Source organism: Dendroctonus ponderosae, unplaced genomic scaffold, assembly GCF_020466585.1.
Source record: "Dendroctonus ponderosae isolate FM_Combo_2020 unplaced genomic scaffold, Dpon_F_20191213v2 Dpon_F_20191213_8, whole genome shotgun sequence".
Lineage (NCBI taxonomy): Eukaryota > Metazoa > Arthropoda > Insecta > Coleoptera > Curculionidae > Dendroctonus > Dendroctonus ponderosae.
Genome location: NW_026019016.1, coordinates 2864657 through 2882782, shown reverse-complemented (window position 1 = coordinate 2882782; position 18126 = coordinate 2864657). Strand labels below are relative to the sequence as shown.

The 18126-nt window shown below is 37.8% G+C and overlaps 2 protein-coding genes across 7 annotated transcripts in view; one reads left to right on the top strand and one right to left on the bottom strand.

The window, feature by feature from the left end:
- LOC109533001 (pleckstrin homology-like domain family B member 1) overlaps positions 1 to 14479 on the top strand; it is a 17149-nt gene extending 2670 nt beyond the window's left edge. Inside the window, exons 2-19 of one of the 6 annotated variants that reach the window (XM_048669456.1) lie at positions 722 to 895; positions 950 to 1162; positions 1225 to 1467; positions 1574 to 1808; positions 1869 to 2013; positions 2512 to 2663; positions 2856 to 3176; positions 3230 to 3555; positions 3609 to 3751; positions 3814 to 4039; positions 4101 to 4413; positions 4466 to 4713; positions 5025 to 5216; positions 5279 to 5414; positions 7686 to 7746; positions 13203 to 13389; positions 13497 to 13684; positions 13799 to 14479. In XM_048669456.1, the coding sequence (XP_048525413.1) occupies positions 722 to 895; positions 950 to 1162; positions 1225 to 1467; positions 1574 to 1808; positions 1869 to 2013; positions 2512 to 2663; positions 2856 to 3176; positions 3230 to 3555; positions 3609 to 3751; positions 3814 to 4039; positions 4101 to 4413; positions 4466 to 4713; positions 5025 to 5216; positions 5279 to 5414; positions 7686 to 7746; positions 13203 to 13389; positions 13497 to 13684; positions 13799 to 13987 (3692 nt within the window). In that variant the 3' untranslated portion in view covers positions 13988 to 14479. Of the gene's footprint in view, positions 1 to 721; positions 896 to 949; positions 1163 to 1224; positions 1468 to 1561; positions 1809 to 1868; positions 2014 to 2511; positions 2664 to 2855; positions 3177 to 3229; positions 3556 to 3608; positions 3752 to 3813; positions 4040 to 4100; positions 4414 to 4465; positions 4714 to 5024; positions 5217 to 5278; positions 5415 to 7685; positions 7747 to 7916; positions 8318 to 13202; positions 13390 to 13496; positions 13685 to 13798 lie in introns of those variants that run through there. The other 5 variants (XM_048669457.1, XM_048669455.1, XM_019898179.2 and 2 more) reach the window with 5 other exon arrangements.
- A 966-nt stretch (positions 14480 to 15445) lies between these two features.
- On the bottom strand, positions 15446 to 17341 carry LOC109533003 (transcription activator MSS11-like). The gene is made up of 3 exons (XM_019898185.2): positions 17252 to 17341; positions 15820 to 17178; positions 15446 to 15762 (listed from the first exon to the last, which is right to left on the bottom strand). The coding sequence occupies exons 1-3, from the start codon at positions 17288 to 17290 to the stop codon at positions 15502 to 15504; spliced, it is 1659 nt and encodes a 552-aa protein (XP_019753744.2). The 5' UTR covers positions 17291 to 17341; the 3' UTR covers positions 15446 to 15501.
- Positions 17342 to 18126: the final 785 nt, after the last annotated feature.

Sequence of the window (18126 nt, the reverse complement as noted above, 5' to 3'; positions counted from 1 at the left end):
GCTCATTTTGCTTCCGAGAAACATGCAAAACGGGACGGAAAACATGAAATTTTGCAATAATCTTGCGCGACCCTTGCACAAAACGACGATAATTTATCTAATTTCATAGACAGACTGTATTTTTTCTACATACCCCCCCCCTGAATTTAAAACTGGATCCGCCCTTGATTAACACCGGTTTTCCGAAGAATTTTCTACAATTTTTTAAATAAAATACTGCAACTAATTAATTAAAGTTACATAGCAGAAATATTTGTGGGCGATGTGTATAAATACAATTTTGAAAACAGCAGAAAAAATCACTATAGAAATATTGGAATAATTCCAATTCTAAATTTCCGTTTTTTAAATCGCCTTAAGAATCTACTTAAATACCTTGAATTTAAATAAATTTAAGTGCATAATTTGTCCGCTGTAGTGAAGCTTTGACTAAATCCGCGCCTTGGTTCCTGTTCTGAAAAGCAATTGGCCGCAATAATCCATTTCAGTTTCTCACAGTAATGAGGTGGAAACGTTTAAAAATAGTTTTATCGAAGTTGGAAGCCAATAAATCCAATTTAGCCCGATAGAGGCTGTCAATGGGAAATTGCCATTAGGCTCTGGAAAGGTTTTATTGCCCAAGTGTATTAATAAACCGGCCTACATCCCGCATCCACACATGTCATTTTATTGCTGTTACCCGTTTATAGCCATATAGGTGTATAAATTTTTTTCATTCCAGGAAGAGTTACTTTAGGAAGCGGCTCTGGAGTGGACATTCCAGTTCAGGGCACTGGAGTGTCGCCTTTACATTGCCACATCGAAAACAGCGAAGGCGTGGTCACTTTATATCCCTTATCGGATAATTTATCCATTGATGGCCTAAAAGTCCAAGGCCCCACTCGTTTGTCTCAAGGTAAAAATCTCAGCCCAACTGCAAGCAAATGACCAAATAGACGTTTTTCTCAAGGTGTTATGCTGACGATTGGTCGGTCAAACTATCTGCGATTCAACCATCCAGCTGAAGCCAAATTAATGAAATCAGTGTTACCGAATCCGAGAATCTCAATGGCTCCCATCACTTTCGAACCAGCCGACATGAACTATCGTGAGTCGAAACTCAATAAGAAGCCCCCGGTTGTTCCAAGGAAGAGCCCCAGGGAATCTTTATCAGATAGTGGAAGTACGTGTCAGATCTTCAATGATTATAAACTCATTTTTAATTTAAATTTTCTTTTGATTTAGGTGAAGAGCCCCCTTCCAGCATCATGACCAAAGTTTCGAAATTCGAATATCTGGCCGCTCAGAATCTCAAAAAAGCCTACTCACCCAAAGTGTTCACCTCCAATGTGCCTACAATGAATGTGCCAGTCAAAGACGTTCTGGGCAAGGATATCGATAGCTTAAGTCTTAGGAAAAGCTTACCGCAAAGCGCTGTTAATTATGTGGAATTAAACACCAACGAGAAACAACAGAACAAAATACCTGGTAACTTGCATCATTTTAATCACACAATCACTGTTTTTTTTTTGGCAAATAATTCTTGATTACCAGTGAAAAGCTCAACATGGAACGATAAAAGATTGCGTTTCAGGTCAAACGATATTTACCAAGCAAAAGCAGCCCGCTTATGTGAATGTGACAGTGAACGAAACGAGAAACATTAACAACCGAGTGATTATTTACGAGAATGGATGCATCCCTAAGAGCTCCAACGTCAATTTCGACCATAATGATCTGAACAATAAAACCGCCACTAAGAACGTAAATGTAAATCGCGCTAATGCTCCGAGTCCGAGTTTCAGCAGGAATCCTGCACAGTTTTACAGGTAGGTTGATACTTGCTTCAGGTGCTGATTTTTTCACACCGTTCTTCGTGTTCTTTTTAGGAGTGTAACGCCTAGTCCCATCTCGAATAATATGAAAATAGAACATAGACGAAGTGGTTCAGTGGGCGAATTGCCTGCAAACTACGTTGAAGATCTGGATAGTTTAGCCAGCAGGAAACATGAAGCAGAAATTAGACGCAATCAGGTAACATCGGTTTGATCTTGAAATCGTAGATAAATGAAGGAAAAACTCATTTGGATACCGATAAATACAAAAATGGAAAGATTTTTCGTAGGCTTGTTTTTCATAAACTGTTAGGTTGCATTGGTGTATTGAAATTTTCCTGTTTTGATAGCTCCATCCTTCCATTCCCAGATAATGAAATACTTGCTGCGGTTCCAACCACGCTCTGTTTCCATTGTGAAAAAGAGTCTTTGAAACTAAAATTTCCTCACTATGCACTTCACTATTAACGCCATCTCATCAAATGCAGTGTTTTCTTATCTCACGTAAAATTCAGCGCATTTATCAGGTCGTTTGTTGAACAAATTGTAGCGAGCAATTTATCTTATCAGCTTATATTGTCAAATCTTGTATTTCTGTACCTTGGTTAGTCAGTCGCAATCACACCTTGTGCATGTTGCCTCAGATTCAGATTGAACTTCGTAGACTTTTCTCTAAAAATAATGGAATAAGTTTAAGTTGCTTTTTAAGGCACAGAGAGACCGAATTAAGGAGCAGGAGCTGGAAAAGGCCGAGAAGCAACGGTTAGAGGAAATTTTGAACATGTGCGCCGAATATGAGAGGCAGTGCCAGACCCAAGGGGAGAAAAGCAAGCCTCCAACTCCGAACAGGTGAGCTCGGCAAAGCAGCTTTGTTTTTTCCAAAAGCAAAAATATATAAACAAACTGGCTGCTATTTGAACTCTGCTATCTTATCTAAGGATTAGCAGCTACAGCCACCCACCATGAACGCTCAATTTTAATGCTATGCTTTTGTAAACATTTTCCCCCAGTTTAAACAGAATATTCTCCACATTTTCTTAGAATTATAACGAACGGTTCATTACCACGAGACAAACGCCACCTGGGTTCGCCCTTTGGGTCTCCTCCGCCTTCTCCGCTGGAAATTCTCCACAATGAGCTGCTGAAACAGAGCAACCACAACTATGAAAACGTTCCCATGAACTTCCACAAGCCAGAGCCGCCTTATCGAGGACCATATGAAAATGTGGAAATTAGGCAGGCTGCCACCAAAGACGGCGATTGTGGTGGTACTTATGAGAATGTTTCTCTGCAAACCACTGGCTCTTATCCATCCAGTCCTCGGACTAGGATTAAAACGTTTGTGGCCGCCAACAAGGACGGGTTAGTATGATGGAAAGCCTCACAGGAACCCATTTGAGTATTTTTTTTGTTAGCAACCTCAGATCAGTGGAAGACTCCATTGATAGTAAATTTGCGGTTTTTGAAACCGAGCGGAAGCTCATTAAGGAAGCAGAACGAGTCCTAAGGCAAAACCTCCACAATTCGAAAGAAATCACTGATGACAATTTAGATCTGGGCCACTTGGAGCCAAGGAAATCAACTCCTACCAAGTTCATATATCCCATGGAAGGCGAAGAAACGTCGGCTAAGGACCGACAGTCATCCGAATGCCGGATGTCTTTGGAGAGTACCAAAAAGGGCGAAGATTCGACCACAGCAGACAGCGTTAGCTTTGACTCTTCGCAAGAATACAATCGACGTAAGTCCGAGCTCACCCAATAAGTGAAGAACTAAATCGAATTTTTCCTGCAGGTTTGTCCGCCAGTCAAAGCCCGGAGGAACGGAAAAGATGGGAGCAGCTGAGAAAGGAAAAGCGCGACATTCTGGCGGTTATTGCGCGCATCAGAAGGCAGATGAATGAAATTGAAATACAAGAAGAGGAACTGCACCGGGAGGTAAAGCGCAACTTTTTCTGTTTTTTTGGGGTACTTAATTGAGATTGTTTGCTGATGTATAGATTGAACTGGAGAAGGCCCTAATAAACGGCGAATTCAAGTCAAAGGAACTGGAACTAGAAAAAATCGAGTCAAAAAAGCAGAAGCTGCAAAAAAGAGCGCAACGAATCGAAGACAACATGCGGGACTGCCAGATTAAGCAAGAAGAAGACCAAGAAGAGTGCAAAAAGAAACTGCAATTTGCTCAAGACGCCATGGACAGAATGGAGGAAAAGCTCAAGGCAACTGGTGAGTGGAATTGGAGTTTCGCCCCAATCCTTCATAGTTGATGTATAATTGTTTTGCTCAGAGAAAACCAGTTCGGACTACGAAGCAGTATTTGAGGAATACTTGCAGGCGCAAGAACAGCTAGACAACGAGAGGAAAAACTTCGAGGATTTGGAGTTTCACCACCTAGAAGAGGAAGCCGATTGGCTGGCTAGCAGGGAAGAGCTACAACGAGAAATATCAGACCTGTCGAACAGAATCGAACACGTGAAAGGGAACCTAAAGGACTTGGATAGTCAGAAGCAGAAAACGTCCAAGACCAATTCCAATGAGTACAAAACCATCGAAAAACAAAAACTTGAGTGTATGGTCCGGTTAGAAGAGATACGCGATAGGTAACTAAATGTCTGACAAAAATTACATTTTTTATTGAATATTTCCCTATAGGCTCAAGTCGATAGACACCGAACTGATGTTCTCGAATCAGGAATCGGACCAGGAAGCATCCAGCGAAAGTGACGACAGCGATAAATCAAAAGAGCGACCACAGTCAAATACAGCGCCGAAAATAACTAATATGAGCTGTTCAATGATTGTCAGCAATCACAACTCCAGTCAATTATCTGAGTATAATATGAGTCAGAGCTTCAATGAGAAATTGATTCATGAAACGTTTATTTTGGAAGATGGCATGGGTGAGTTATTTGATTTTTTATGGGCAAACTTTATTTAAATTAGATTTCAGTTAATTCGAATTCGGGAACTAATTCAGTAAATCATCTTTTATTGCTTTTTTATTCGATAAATATTATTTTGATTTCTGTTTAGTTCTGGAAACTGCAATACATATTTGCTTTGCTGGTATTTGCAGTTCAATCCAAGCAAAACATTATTAAACGAACGGATAGCGATATCCGTCAAGTTTTTCGCAACCTACAACTTTTGCGCGGCGAACTCATTTTTTCTAGAATCTTTAATGTTTATTAACCATATTTTGTTTGTTCAGGATATAAAAATAAACTAGGCTTTTGCGTTCTTCCAGCCAAAAAATTTCCGTCTCAAGACGACATCGATCGGATTAGCAAAGTAACATCAGATGCCCCGATTATTGAAGAAGGTCGCCAATCCTTAGGCCGAAAGGCCATTGAATCTCTCAAGGAAATCGAAAGAAACCGTCATTTGCATTTGTGCCAACAAGGTACATATTTAGAGCTGTTTTGAAGAAAGTTATCTGATGAATGCTTTAAATTTAAATTTTAGGTTCTCAAGTGATCGAGCAAGAGAGGCAAAGGGTACTTGCGTTAAAGCAGCGTGTCCAGGAAGAAGTGAAGTCGCAATGGGCCCAGCAAAGACAGGATTCAGTTATCTCTTCCGGATCGGACAGTTTTCGAAATAGGTGAGCTACAATTTACATTTAAATGATTGATTATTTTTCTGCAAAATTAGTATTTTCCCAGTCCCGTTTTTTTATCTGAGTTGACCAGCGGAGAAACGGAGAATTTACTTCTAATCAGCTTTTCACTATATATTCCCCTAAAATGAGTTTTCTTATCTTAATACAATTGAACTGCTATCTGGTGTTATCAATTAACAACTGTAAACTGGCATTATATCAACTGATAACCCACATTCGCAAAATTTTTGCAACATGAATTTGCCAAAATTGCTAAATTATCGTTGACGCTGGGCGTAGGTCGGTAGCGACTGTATTTTGAATGTCCTCTTTAAGTGCCTGTTTTCGATCTTCCATCAAAAGGCAATCAGTTCCACAACAGTTGAGCATCCGGTGAGGTTCGAATAATAAATTAGTTTCATTAAGGCATTAATAATGTTGACTGCTTTGGTTATGCGGTAATTCAATATATAATTTAGGTAATAAAAATGGCTAAATATAGCAAAACAGGCCAATCAGTATCAAACAGAGGAATGTATGGGTTTGAAAGCAAAAGAAAAAATAACAATAATATTCACACAAGCACACATCAAAGGAGCTGACCGCTCGCGGTATTCGGCAGGTCGTAAAATGAAATATTTATTTATTCGAAAAAAAGTAAGTTGGGAAAATAACGGAACATTGAAACGTATAAACATGGGCTTTCAAATAGCAAGTGCACTTTACTAGGAACCGGTGTTATTTTTGAGCAAAGACCGCTAATGAGGGATTTTACAAGGTCTTTGCCATTGAAACGGAAATGAGCCATAATGTTTATTTTCAAAACAAAAGTTCTAACTACGCAGTCTGATGCACAACTTTCTACGTAAATGCTGGGAAATGTGAAACTTTACTAAGCTCAGTTTTATAAAATGTGATTTTTATCCATTCCTGGCAATAAACGAGTAAAAAACAGTTCAACCAGTCAATTCTAGCAATCAAAAACGCGCTCTAATCGAAGGGATATGCATGATATCATAATTACGACTTAATAAAAATTGATGGGGCGTGTTAACATTGAATCTTACTATCCAACTGAATATAATTGGCGTTAAATCATAGGAATTCACAAGTAATAAATCGTCCAGTACTTTATCTAGCGAGCAATAAAAACTCAACGACCAACAGGTGAAGGGAACATCATTTGAAATCAGAACACCTAAAAATAATACTTTTAGTTCCATCTTTTCAGTAAGCTGACAGGATCCAACAGATGGTATTTGGATAGTTTAAAAATACATCGAATTTAGATAGCGGAGAAATAAATCATCCTGAGGTAGCCGGTGACAGGCTAAACGTTTTCGGCAATTATAAATTGCCATTCTTAAATTGTTGACGTCTATATATTGTTTTGTTTGCTATTGAGAGATCGCTGCTATTATTTTTCTCATATTTTGAATGTTGTGCTTGGTACAATTTCATCAACCCTCTGGCCCAGTTTTGAGCCTATTTGCTCTCATCAGCTAGGTTTAACTTTGAGAATAACACTGGCAAAATCTGCACTTTATCAGCTTTAACAAGCTAAATCCGAGTGATGAGCGCTAATAGGCTCGAAATCAGTTCTAAGGGTGTCGGAGATTAGCACATCTCAAGGCCTGTACCTAATTACATCAGAAACCTTTTATTATGTCAAAAATTTAATTTTTGTCTCAGCGTTTGGTTGAAAAATGCGGTCTTGGAATACGGACTATCACTGAGAAACCGCCTGTTCAGTTCGTAATTTTCTCTTATTGTATTTTTCATTTACGTTTCAAAACTTCCTGGGCTGGTTTTTTTGCATTCTTTTTTGTTGTTTCTTGTTCCTTAATCTCGTAGATCCTATTTGCCTCCATTTGCAGCACTTTTTTTCTTTCCCCTTTACGAATTTTTACGTTTACATCGTCTTGATAATTTCACTTTACTCGCTTGTATTCTGAGTTGTTAATTGGATTTATATTTTGTTATCAAATATCTGAGGATGTCTGCTATTTTATTTACAATTTATTGTTTGATTTTGTTAGTCGGAAATAAAATTTTCAATTTTCGAGGAATTTTCTTACTTTTCTTTGTCTTACTTTTCTTAATTATATTTTGTCATATAGCTTGTTGGCGTCTAAGTGTTCTCAAAGCTATTAATTTATTTTAAGCTCTCTTCATTCCTCATCAATTAACTTTTTCTGTGTTAGAATATATGAGGATTATGTAACTAGCTGTTTTTTATCTGAGAAGCTTATTTATTTATATTTTTATTTCTAGTGGATCTGATCCTGCCCCAAAACCCGATTCAAAAGTTGCCAATGGGGACGAAAATCGCAAAGTGAGTATTATTTCAACTCGTTTTACGTTTTCTAAGCAACAAATGCCTGAAGGGCGTCAATTTTTTTAACATCGTTGCTTGCGAAGGCTTTCTTTCAATATATTATTTCTTGTATAGATTAAGAATTTTATTATATTAACTTTAACTATTTATTATGAAAAAAAGTATAGATTTTTTCAGGACATGAAAGTGAGACGGCAAAAATTGGCTCATTTTTCAACAAAGCAGCTCTTTTTCGACCAGCTTTTTCTGAACTCAGAAAAATGTGTGAATCACTCCGAGAAAAATGACCATTGCTTCTGCCTATTAATCATCCAAGCAATCAAATTTGATTTTAATGCACTAGAGATGTAGTGCCGAATTCCACGCTTTGCATAAATATTGCCTCTACCTAAATTATCTTTGGCACAAACACGAAGCGATGCACCAGCAGTTTCCGTACCGATTTCGACGTATTAAAAGCATCTCTTATTCGCATTATGAAAATATGAATCGTCGCTTATTTATTTGCCAATAAGTGGATTCTATTAGGATTGACGTGGATGAGAAAATAAACCTTTTCCAACCGAAAGAGCATTTTTATGTTGGTGACCATCCAGTCAATCCACAATATATTTATTCGATCTTTTTGTCCCCATTTTTGTTCGTAAAGGTCAGCAAGGTATCCGGGGAATCAAAAACTTGCCGGGAATTCTAAAATGTATTTTAAACGAAAGGCATGAAGTGGAAAAGTAGTTTTTATCGAATATTATGGTGGAAATCAACACTAAATGGTCATTAAACCTCGAGAACATGGGCATTTCCAATATGAAATGCGCATAAGAGCTGGAAAACATTACATCATAAACCGAATGCCGTATTTATGGATAGTGTAAAAGCAGAGCAATTAACATCGGGCTTTGGGCGTAATTTACTACTAAGAGTGTTTACAGTTTTCCGGAGAATTTCCTGGTTTTCTTTTTACAATCGATTTGCCGAATCGCTCCCACATTGAAAACTTGGAGGTGTGTTTCGGAGCGTCAGTGAGGAAAATATTTACACGATCAGTTTGGGAACTTTGTATGTTGTTCCTCTCTTGATGGCAAGCGCGGAAAGGAATTTCCAACGCAGCAGTTTTATTGGGGAAAACATTTCCTTAAAGACCGACAAGACGAATTGGGAATTATTCAATTTAAATGCCAAGAATCTCACATTTGACACTATGAATGAAAATAGCTGGCTTATTTTGGGATCCCGTTTCTGTTGGCTTACATACTTAAAATCCACCCATCAATCCGACAAGGTTGAAAGGCTCGAATTCGATTGGCAAAAGCATTTTCGTCCATGAGAGACAGTTTAAAAGCCTTTGACGCACCATTTTCTCGCAATTGTTATTCATCGTCTCATTCAATACTGGCAATTAGCACGAGCGCAATTTATAAATTCTATAAATTCTAGACTCAGCACAATGGCATGTTCCTTGACGGACCCCCCATTTGTAACAGCGAAGTATACAAATGAGAAGAAATCAGTTTTTCCACGCCTGGCTGAATGGGTTTATTTTTGCGCTGCAAATCACACATTTTTACTGGATTTTCTGTTTATCTTTTCTGTTGGATTTGCTTGTGCATCAATAATAGATTTATTGAGCTGGGCTTTGATAGGCTGGAATAATAAGAAAGGAATCGATAAGGAAACAAGATTAAACCAAAAATTCTTCGTGACAAAACGAAAGAATATTTGAGAAGCACACAAATTGGTCATCGACAATCGATTTTTGAAAGTTTACGTTTAAGGATCACGGTTGTGCCGAAAACAAAACATCCATTATTTCAGCAAAAATGACGCATCTCGTGCTCGTAATCATAATTCATGCTGTCAGAAAAACGTATATTTTTGTGAAAGAGCGCCCACGGTTTGGAGAATGCGAATAAATTGCAAATGAACTAAAAAGCTATTTTTCGAATTTTGGAAATTCGAGCAGTTTTTCTCAAAAATCTTGATTAATCAGGTTAAAAACCCTAATCGATTTACTCTGCCTGGAATTCATCAAATTTACTCAAGTGTCTTCCTCACTTGCAATCGATGATGCTAAACTGAAACCCAAAAAGTAATCTGAATATCTGGCATAAAATATATAGTTGCAATATCAACACTGTAGGGTTTTTGATGCCATTGCGATAGACTTGATGCATTTTGGCAAAGTTGTGATATTAATTTTTTACCTTTTCTTGGCGATTTATTGAGCCAACTTTTTCTGCTTTTCAAAACGTTTGCACAATTTAAATTCGGACTGGTCAGAAATATTTGCAAGCGTACGTCACTACCACCAACTTATTATTTGAAAAAAGGTACATTCTCACAAAGTGAACGAAGTTTTATTATAATTGCGTCTACCTTTAAAATACCTGTAGTTTCAATTTTTATCAGTTACATTTTTAGGCATGTTGCATAATTCTTCGATATAAATCGATTAATTCAAAGGACAAATCCTCATTTTATAGGAAAAAATAATCGAGAAAAGACTAATTTCTTGAAAACACATTTTACGTAGGTTCGCTTTAGTACGTGAAATCTTATTATTATTTGGCTATTACACAGGGATACTTTGTTAAAATTATCCCTTATGTACTGTAAAAATTTCCATTTTTGATTGTATCGCTTATTGGAGGGTTTGGAAAAATTGTCATTAGAGAGCTTTCGATAGCCGGTTATTTGACGAAGACCTGCAGTTTTTGCAAACTGATACTGGCGCCCGATTAAATTTTTTTTAAATATATATATAAAAATAAGGAAAATGCATCTAAAAAATGGTTTACTGATTGTTTCAAAATAATTCCGACCTAGCTAGGGCGGAAAAACCTAAAAATTGCTGCACCTTTTAAGGGACCGCAACCTTCAAACGTCCAAACTCCCCCAAATCCCCATCAAATGCCCCCCATTTTTGCACACAGAACAATAGAGAGTTTTGCAACAAATTTAGCCCAAAATAGGCGCCATCACGTTTTAGGTGGGGTAACATCTCATGTAAATCTCATGCAAAGTCGGCTTGTTCGCCCTATAGCCTGAGGATGGGTGATTTTCGAAATTCGTTCACTTTTTTGAGCGATTTTCATTGTTTTGGAGCGTCCCAGAATCTGCCCAGTTGAAAAATTGTCAGATTCTGGAAATTTTCCCCGAAAATTAAGTAGAGTAAGAGTAACGGGTTTATTGAACGCTTTTCTATGCAGTTTTGCCCCTTGCGTTTTTCGTTTCAGGTATTGAGGATTTTTTGAAATTTATTTCTCGGAATGGTTCGGAAAAATTTTCCTTGGTTTTGAAAATGATTGATGTGAAAATCGTCGATTTTTCCTGGATCAATTAATTGATCCCCAAGAATTTTCGAGAAAAATGTTTTAATTCGATTTGTGCAAATTTTCTTTGTTGAATCGTTCAGATGGACTACGTGACCCAAACTTTTTTCAGCATATTCGAATGGATTTAAGTACAATTGACCGCAATGGGGCTTTAAGGAAAGTTCTGCATTTACGAGCGATATTGATTTTTTCAGACCTTTTAAGGCCTGCCAAGTAAAAATCTGCTCAAAATTTTACCACAAAAAATGGCCAGTTTGGGGAAATTTCCCCCGAAATTTCCTCCGAATCGAAATATTTTCGAACATAATTTTATATAACTTTTTTCATATTAGGACACCAAGACTATCACCTTGTATGTGAAATATAAGAGCTGTTATAGCGAGTTTATTATATTTGCTCCGTCAACAAATCTCGCCGATCCAAGCAAAAAGCCGTCTGCCTGAAGTCATAACGACTCTTTCAATGTCGAGCTTCAAACAAAACCCAAAAGCTCGTTACATAAAAGCTGCCGTTTTTTCCTCTTGTCATTTTACAACACTGAAAATAGTTTTAATGGTGCAAGTTCCTTCTTTTGTTTGTGTTTTGGGCAAATAAAACGACGGCAGAGATCCACAAGCACGTTCTGGGGACATTAATGAGACATCAAAGTTTTCAAGTCTAATTTAGTAACGGGCTTCCGGAGCCTGATGGCTGCAACATGTCTAATTTCGGACCGTAAAGTTTGGCGTTACGATTAAAACATTTGTTCTACGCGTTTTTTTTTGAGTAAATTACAATGTCTGCACAATTTCGTCTCGTTTCCATAGTAAACTCTAATCTTGCGCATCAATTGCACTAGTCAAAGTTTGAGACTTTCTTGCCAGCTATTGTTTTGCAATTTTGCCACAACCTGGCGTAGGTTTTGTCCATAAACCATCCTTAATAGTTTCCCGTTAAACCTGAAAGTCTGCTTTTAATATACCGGGAACGGAGGGAGAGTCAAACGGGATTAGATTAGTCAGTCCGTTGGAGTCGTACGAATCAAGATCGTGGCCAGTTCCAGTTTAGAAGTTTTTTCTTACGGGAAAAGTGTTGGAAAATGTCGTTGTGGATCACCTATGTGAGGGCAGGGTATAGGAAACATAATCATCAACTTAGGAAGAAACATCGACTGTCGTTACCTGTAAGTTGAGGCTGAGGCTTGTGCCATCGAAAGAGTAGAAAACTGAAATTAATTGTTGATCAAATTAACGTTTTTGCAGCTTTGATAGTTAGTGGTTTGTGAAGAGTCGAAGAGTTTCAGCGTGTAGCAACTTACTGGATTTTTTAAGTTTCTCTTCAGGCAACTGGTTTAAAGTAGTACTTTTGGAATAAAAACCTTTCCAATTCACACTGGTTTCTTTTGTCAAAGTTATGGAACATTTTGATTGATGATAATTGATGTTTAAGGGTTTTGGGTGTAATTGAAAATTCCAAGCATTTCCCTTATAAATTACTTCGGACAAAAAATGAACTTTGCTCTTCTGTATCCCAAAAAAATATATTGATACATATTATATTTTCGTATTATAGTCACTTTCAACTTTCGGCCTGTTAATTAAAGCGCGATTTCTTCATTTTTCACAAATTTTAATTTAGCTATTATTCGATTAAAATAATCAAATTAAACATTCTAAATTTACTTTAAGGATTCTGGCTTACTGTAGGTAAAACCCCAACTGCAAGCATTAAATTCCTTTGAACTTTCGCATAGAAAATGCAAAACGCTGTAAGACGCGTCGCATCTGTATCATAATAATAAACATAATAATCCACTGACTTTATGCGCTCATAAACAAGCCAACCGAGCTTTTATTACAGCCAAAGAACAAGTGCTAGAGCCAATGAAACAATACAACTGGTTAACCGACTTTTCCAACATCCCAATCTGAAAATTGCCTGGATCGCGATCTAAAAGTGAAAAGTGTTCGGGACATTGTAAAGTAATTAGAACTCAGCAAATTACCGCACATAAATCGCACACAATATTTAATTCCAGCAATTACATGTGCGTTCCGCATGACTCTGAATTTAGAATGAACTTTAGCGGCCGCTATTTAATTTGTGGCGTCCTCGAACTTACGGATAATCGTTTTGTTGCAGTCCAAAGAAGATGAAGTTGATAATTCACCGAGACCCTTGTCGGAAATCAGCGAAATGAGCGTTGAAGTGGGTGGTACTCTTGGCAAGAAGAGGATTAAGCCGATTAGCGATAAGCAACGACCATTGACTAGGTATTTACCTATTAGAGGCTCTGATTTGGATCTTCGGAACCATATAGAGACAGCAGGTAAAGTCCTCTTTGGGCAACAAAATCCTCTAATTTCATTCGAATAAAGCTTAATTTAAACAAGCGAATTTTGGAACACCCAGTGTATAAAGGTTGATGGATTCCAGGTCATCAAGTGGTTTTGTGTCCACACGTGATCATCAATTCCAACACTTGTAGAGGATTTCTGCACAAAAAAGGCTCGAAGCTGAATGGATGGTCGCGAAGATGGTTTGTCTTCGACCGCAACAAGCACACTTTAACTTATTACACCGATAAAAGCGAGAAGAAAGCTAGAGGAGGTGCTTATTTTCAGGTAGGTCGCTTTTAGGCTCGCCTTTGTTTACTCTTGCTTGAAACCGAGTTTTTGCAAAAAAACTACATCGGGAATTATTTCAAGTTTGTTTAAAATGCTGCGGTTGGATTTCAGGCAATTGAAGAAGTCTATCTTGACCATCTTAACACTGTAAAGTCGCCAAATCCGCAGTTAACATTCATTGTGAAAACTCACGAGCGACTTTATCACCTGATGGCTCCATCTCCTGAAGCTATGAGGATATGGGTGGACGTTATCTTTACGGGAGCGGAAGGATACAGGGAGTTTGAGCATGGAACTTGATAAAAATGTGTATTTTTAAAGGTATTTTACATTCGCTCTGGTATTGGGGCTTTGTGGGACATTTTGTAGCCCATATTTTCTTTAATGTACGTAAAGATTCATCTAGTTTTGTACGAAGTATTTTAAGAAGTTTTAATTATGTGATAATACTTTTTTAGCATATGTCATATTAGTGTTTGTAGATCTAATTTTGTTACCAAATGTGAGTGGATTTTCCGTATCGACAGTGGGCTTTATAAGTTCAAAGTTTGGCAATTCATGATTTCATGTACATTGGGAATAATTCAGTGATTATTAGAAACCATCAAGGAAATGTGTGCCTTTCAGATTCGAGACTGAAACAGAAAACATTATTGACTTGTTTAAAAAAACGCTCAATGATAGCATAGCGCTAGAAGATCGAAACAAATTAAATGTATTTTGTATTACATAAGACTGTATGAGGACTTACGCATGTAGAACCGCAAATATAAATGCTATATTTGTAATTAATTTTGTAGTTTTTTTTATCGTGCCTTTTGTGGAATTTTTGCGTTTCACCCGCCGCAAAAAGTGCACTTTCTGCTGTAAAAATTCCGAATTTCCAACTTAGAGCAAGTGGAAACTTCAAACTTCATCGGTATATAGAAGCTGTTTGAATCTGCAAATTATGATAATTTCATTCAAGTGGCATCAATTCTGGATTTTGGCAGACTTGCTAAATGTTGGACTAAAAGCGAACGTTTTCACCCAATGCACTTGCTGCTATAAAAAATCGTTACTTTCGACCTGGAACAAGTGGGATCTTGAAACTTTCACAATCTATAGAATATATTTGGATCTACCACTGCTGGTTAATTTGCTTCAAATCGTAGTAAAAGATTGATTTTTGCGGATTGGGAAATTTTGATCTCAATGCGAACGTTTTCGCCCGCGTGCACTGCTGCTATAAAAGATCGTTACTCTCAACCTGGAGCAAGTGGAAACTTGAAATCTTCACAATATATAGAATATATTTGAATCTACAACTGGTGCTAATTTGATTTAAATCGCAGTAAATCTTGCATTTTACGGATTTGGTAAATGTTGACCTAAAAGCGAACTTTGTTACCCGAGTACACTTGCCACAAAAAATCGTTACTCCCAACCTGGAGCAAGTTGCAACCTGAAGCTTTCACAATTTTTATAACGTATTTGGAACTACAATTGCTACGAATTTCATTAAAATCGCATCAAATTTTTATTTTTACGGTTTAGGAAATGTTGGGCTAAAAGCAGACACAAGATAAAAACATCCGCTGCAAAAGTGCACTTGACTTGCTGCTATAAAAATTGTTAACTTCCAAAATAGAGCAAGTGCGCAGTTTAAACTTTCCCCATCTACAGAAGACATTTGAAGCTGCAACTGCTGTTAATTTCAATCAAATCGCATAAAATTTGGCGCAAGATGAAACAAAAAAAATACAAACATTACCAACGTTTAATAATAATTATATTAAATACTTAATTTCTAAATATTTTAAAGTTAAATCCCATTACTGTTGGGTATAATCCAAAGTGACCAAAGGGGTGTAGACAACATTGGGCAGAGCCTGGATGTTCTGGAAGTAATAATTAGCCACGTATTCCTCCGGTTTGCTGTTGGGTTCTCTGGTCTTCTCCAAAACGACTTTCTGCAATCTTCCATCGGGCTGTTGCAGGTAGAAAAAGTTGCCTCCTCCTGCCACCGCATTCGCTATGGAAATATTTGGACCTGCTTCCGCTCCCTCCTGGTTCAAGGGGTTATCTGTTGGTTGCTGAAGCGGAAAAAAATTGAAATTTTTTGCGTATTTTAACAATTTTTTGGAGCTCACCTGAGGCTTGGGTTCCTGGTCCGGCTGGCTTAATCCATCAACACTTTCTGGAGATGATTCAGTAACGGGCGGTCTTGCTGTGGACGGCCTGGAATTGAATCCACCCTCAGCAACGCCTTTAGGGGGCAAATATCCCTGCCCAATATCTGTTGCGGGTTTATTTGCCTGACCTGGATTTTCCGCTGCAGGCCTATTTTGAGGACGGTTTCCAGAAAAAGGCGTCTGAGACTGTCCCACTGATCCTTCACCCTCAGAAGGCAAATATTGCTGATTTACACTATCCGGCCTAAATCCAGAGGCCGGCTTGTAGGGCAATTGTTGCTTCTTGAGCGCATCCAACACTTTCTGCCTCAACACTTCTTCATCCGTTCGTTGTTCGTCGAGTGTCTCAAGTGGTCTAACATCTGGCACCCCGTAGTTCGTTGCAGGCGGCTTCTGTTGATTATTAACGGATCCAGAAGTTTCCCTGTTGGGTACTCCATAAGTGGCTTGAGGGAGACTCTGCTGTGAGTTTTGCAGCTTTTCGGGCGAGTTTTGAGGCGCTCCATATTGATTGGAGGGCCTAAAACCGGTCTGAGCTGGGGAAAATTGATTCTGGTTTGTCCCTTCAGGTCTAAATCCTTGAGAGGGCGTATATTGGTTTTGTGGTCGCTGAGTCTGGAATTGATTTTGAGGTCTCTCAAAATTCGGTCGCTGAGTCTGGAATTGATTTTGAGGTCTTTCAAGATTTGGTTGCTGACTCTGGAATTGATTTTCCGGTCTTTCAAAATTTGGTCGTTGAGTCTGGAATTGATTTTGAGGTCTTTCAAGATTTGGTTGCTGACTCTGGAATTGATTTTGGGGTCTTTCAAAATTTGGTTGCTGAGTCTGGAATTGATGTTGTGGCCTCTGAGGTGCGAATGCCAGCTCAATATTTTGATTGTTCTGAGGTCTGAACGACTGCCCATTCTGAGGCTGAGACGGAGGTCGAAACTGGGCTGGAGGTCTGTAGATCTGTTCAGGTTGCCTGGCGGGTGGCAAATATGAGCTTTGCTGCCCTGGAGTTTTTGATGGAGGCAAGTAGGAGTCCTGTGGCTGGAAATTGACGGTTTGTTGAGCAGGCCTGGAGGGTGGCAAGTAGGAGTTTTGCTCGAAACTGACTTGGATTTTCTGGGGCCGGTTAACGACCCGTTCTTGAGAATTCTGTAGCTGTTCAGTGAGCTTGATCAGTTGCTCAATGGTGAGTCGGGAGGGAATTTTTACATCGATTGTTTTTATTGGTTGGTACTGTTGAGGGCTCGGCCTGAAGTCTTGGCGCAAATATGGTGGTGGCAACTCGCACTGTATCCCAGCGCAGACTAGAAGAATTAGAATTGGAACCTGTAAGTAATTGGTGTTTTTTCAGTCGTAAAACCTAAGTGCTATAATAATCGAAAGTAAAATTCGTTCTTACCTTCATGGTGCGTCTACATGTATGGAATATAACCGACATACTAACAAGTGTTTATCACAGTTTGGAATTTATATAATGTAGCTTTTAAATAATTGGTATTCAACAGGTATCAACGGGATGATGCGTGCGGTGGTCTGGTCTTCATTGTCTGTATTTCTATATAGTAATAATGAATTGATTTTTGCCGTTGACCTAAAAACCAAATTTCGATTTCATTTTTCTTCGGTTGTCCAAGTGTCCAAGAATGAGTTCGGAAGGTTACATTCAATGCGTATTTGTACTGAATTTCGATGTTACGTATTCTTGTTGTTCGTCCTTACGTCGGTTCTTTGAAATGGTAATTTTCTCTGTTATTTATTTTAGAAAATGTATAAGTTCAAATTTTAGCAGTAGCTGGGTATTTATAAAGAGGACTAAATTGGACTAATATTATTAAGCGTGTAAAAAGCCGTATTTTTTAATTTAATATTCAGAAGGTTTCAGTGAAGAAGCCTGTAATAAAGCACTCGAATATGGAGTTATATTAACATTTGCGATCATCAGAACTTAATTTTAATTGATTTGTCAAGGAAAATTTGCGTTTGATTTCAAAGTTTTTTTAAAATAAATGTTAATTTATTTTTTCTGAGTTAATTTCTTATTGATTCATAATTGAATGATAATTGATTATTGAATGATGAAATTGATTGTTATCAATCAAAGTTATTTTGATTTGCTCGAAGGAATTTTCATGGGCAGATTTATTCCTAATTTATTTACTACTTAAATTTGAACAAAACATTCAATATTGAATTCTGCAATTGTAATGGCTAGAAATAATTCTATTTTTTTAATAGAGTTTTTCCTCTTCATATTGTAATTTGTATAATTATTTT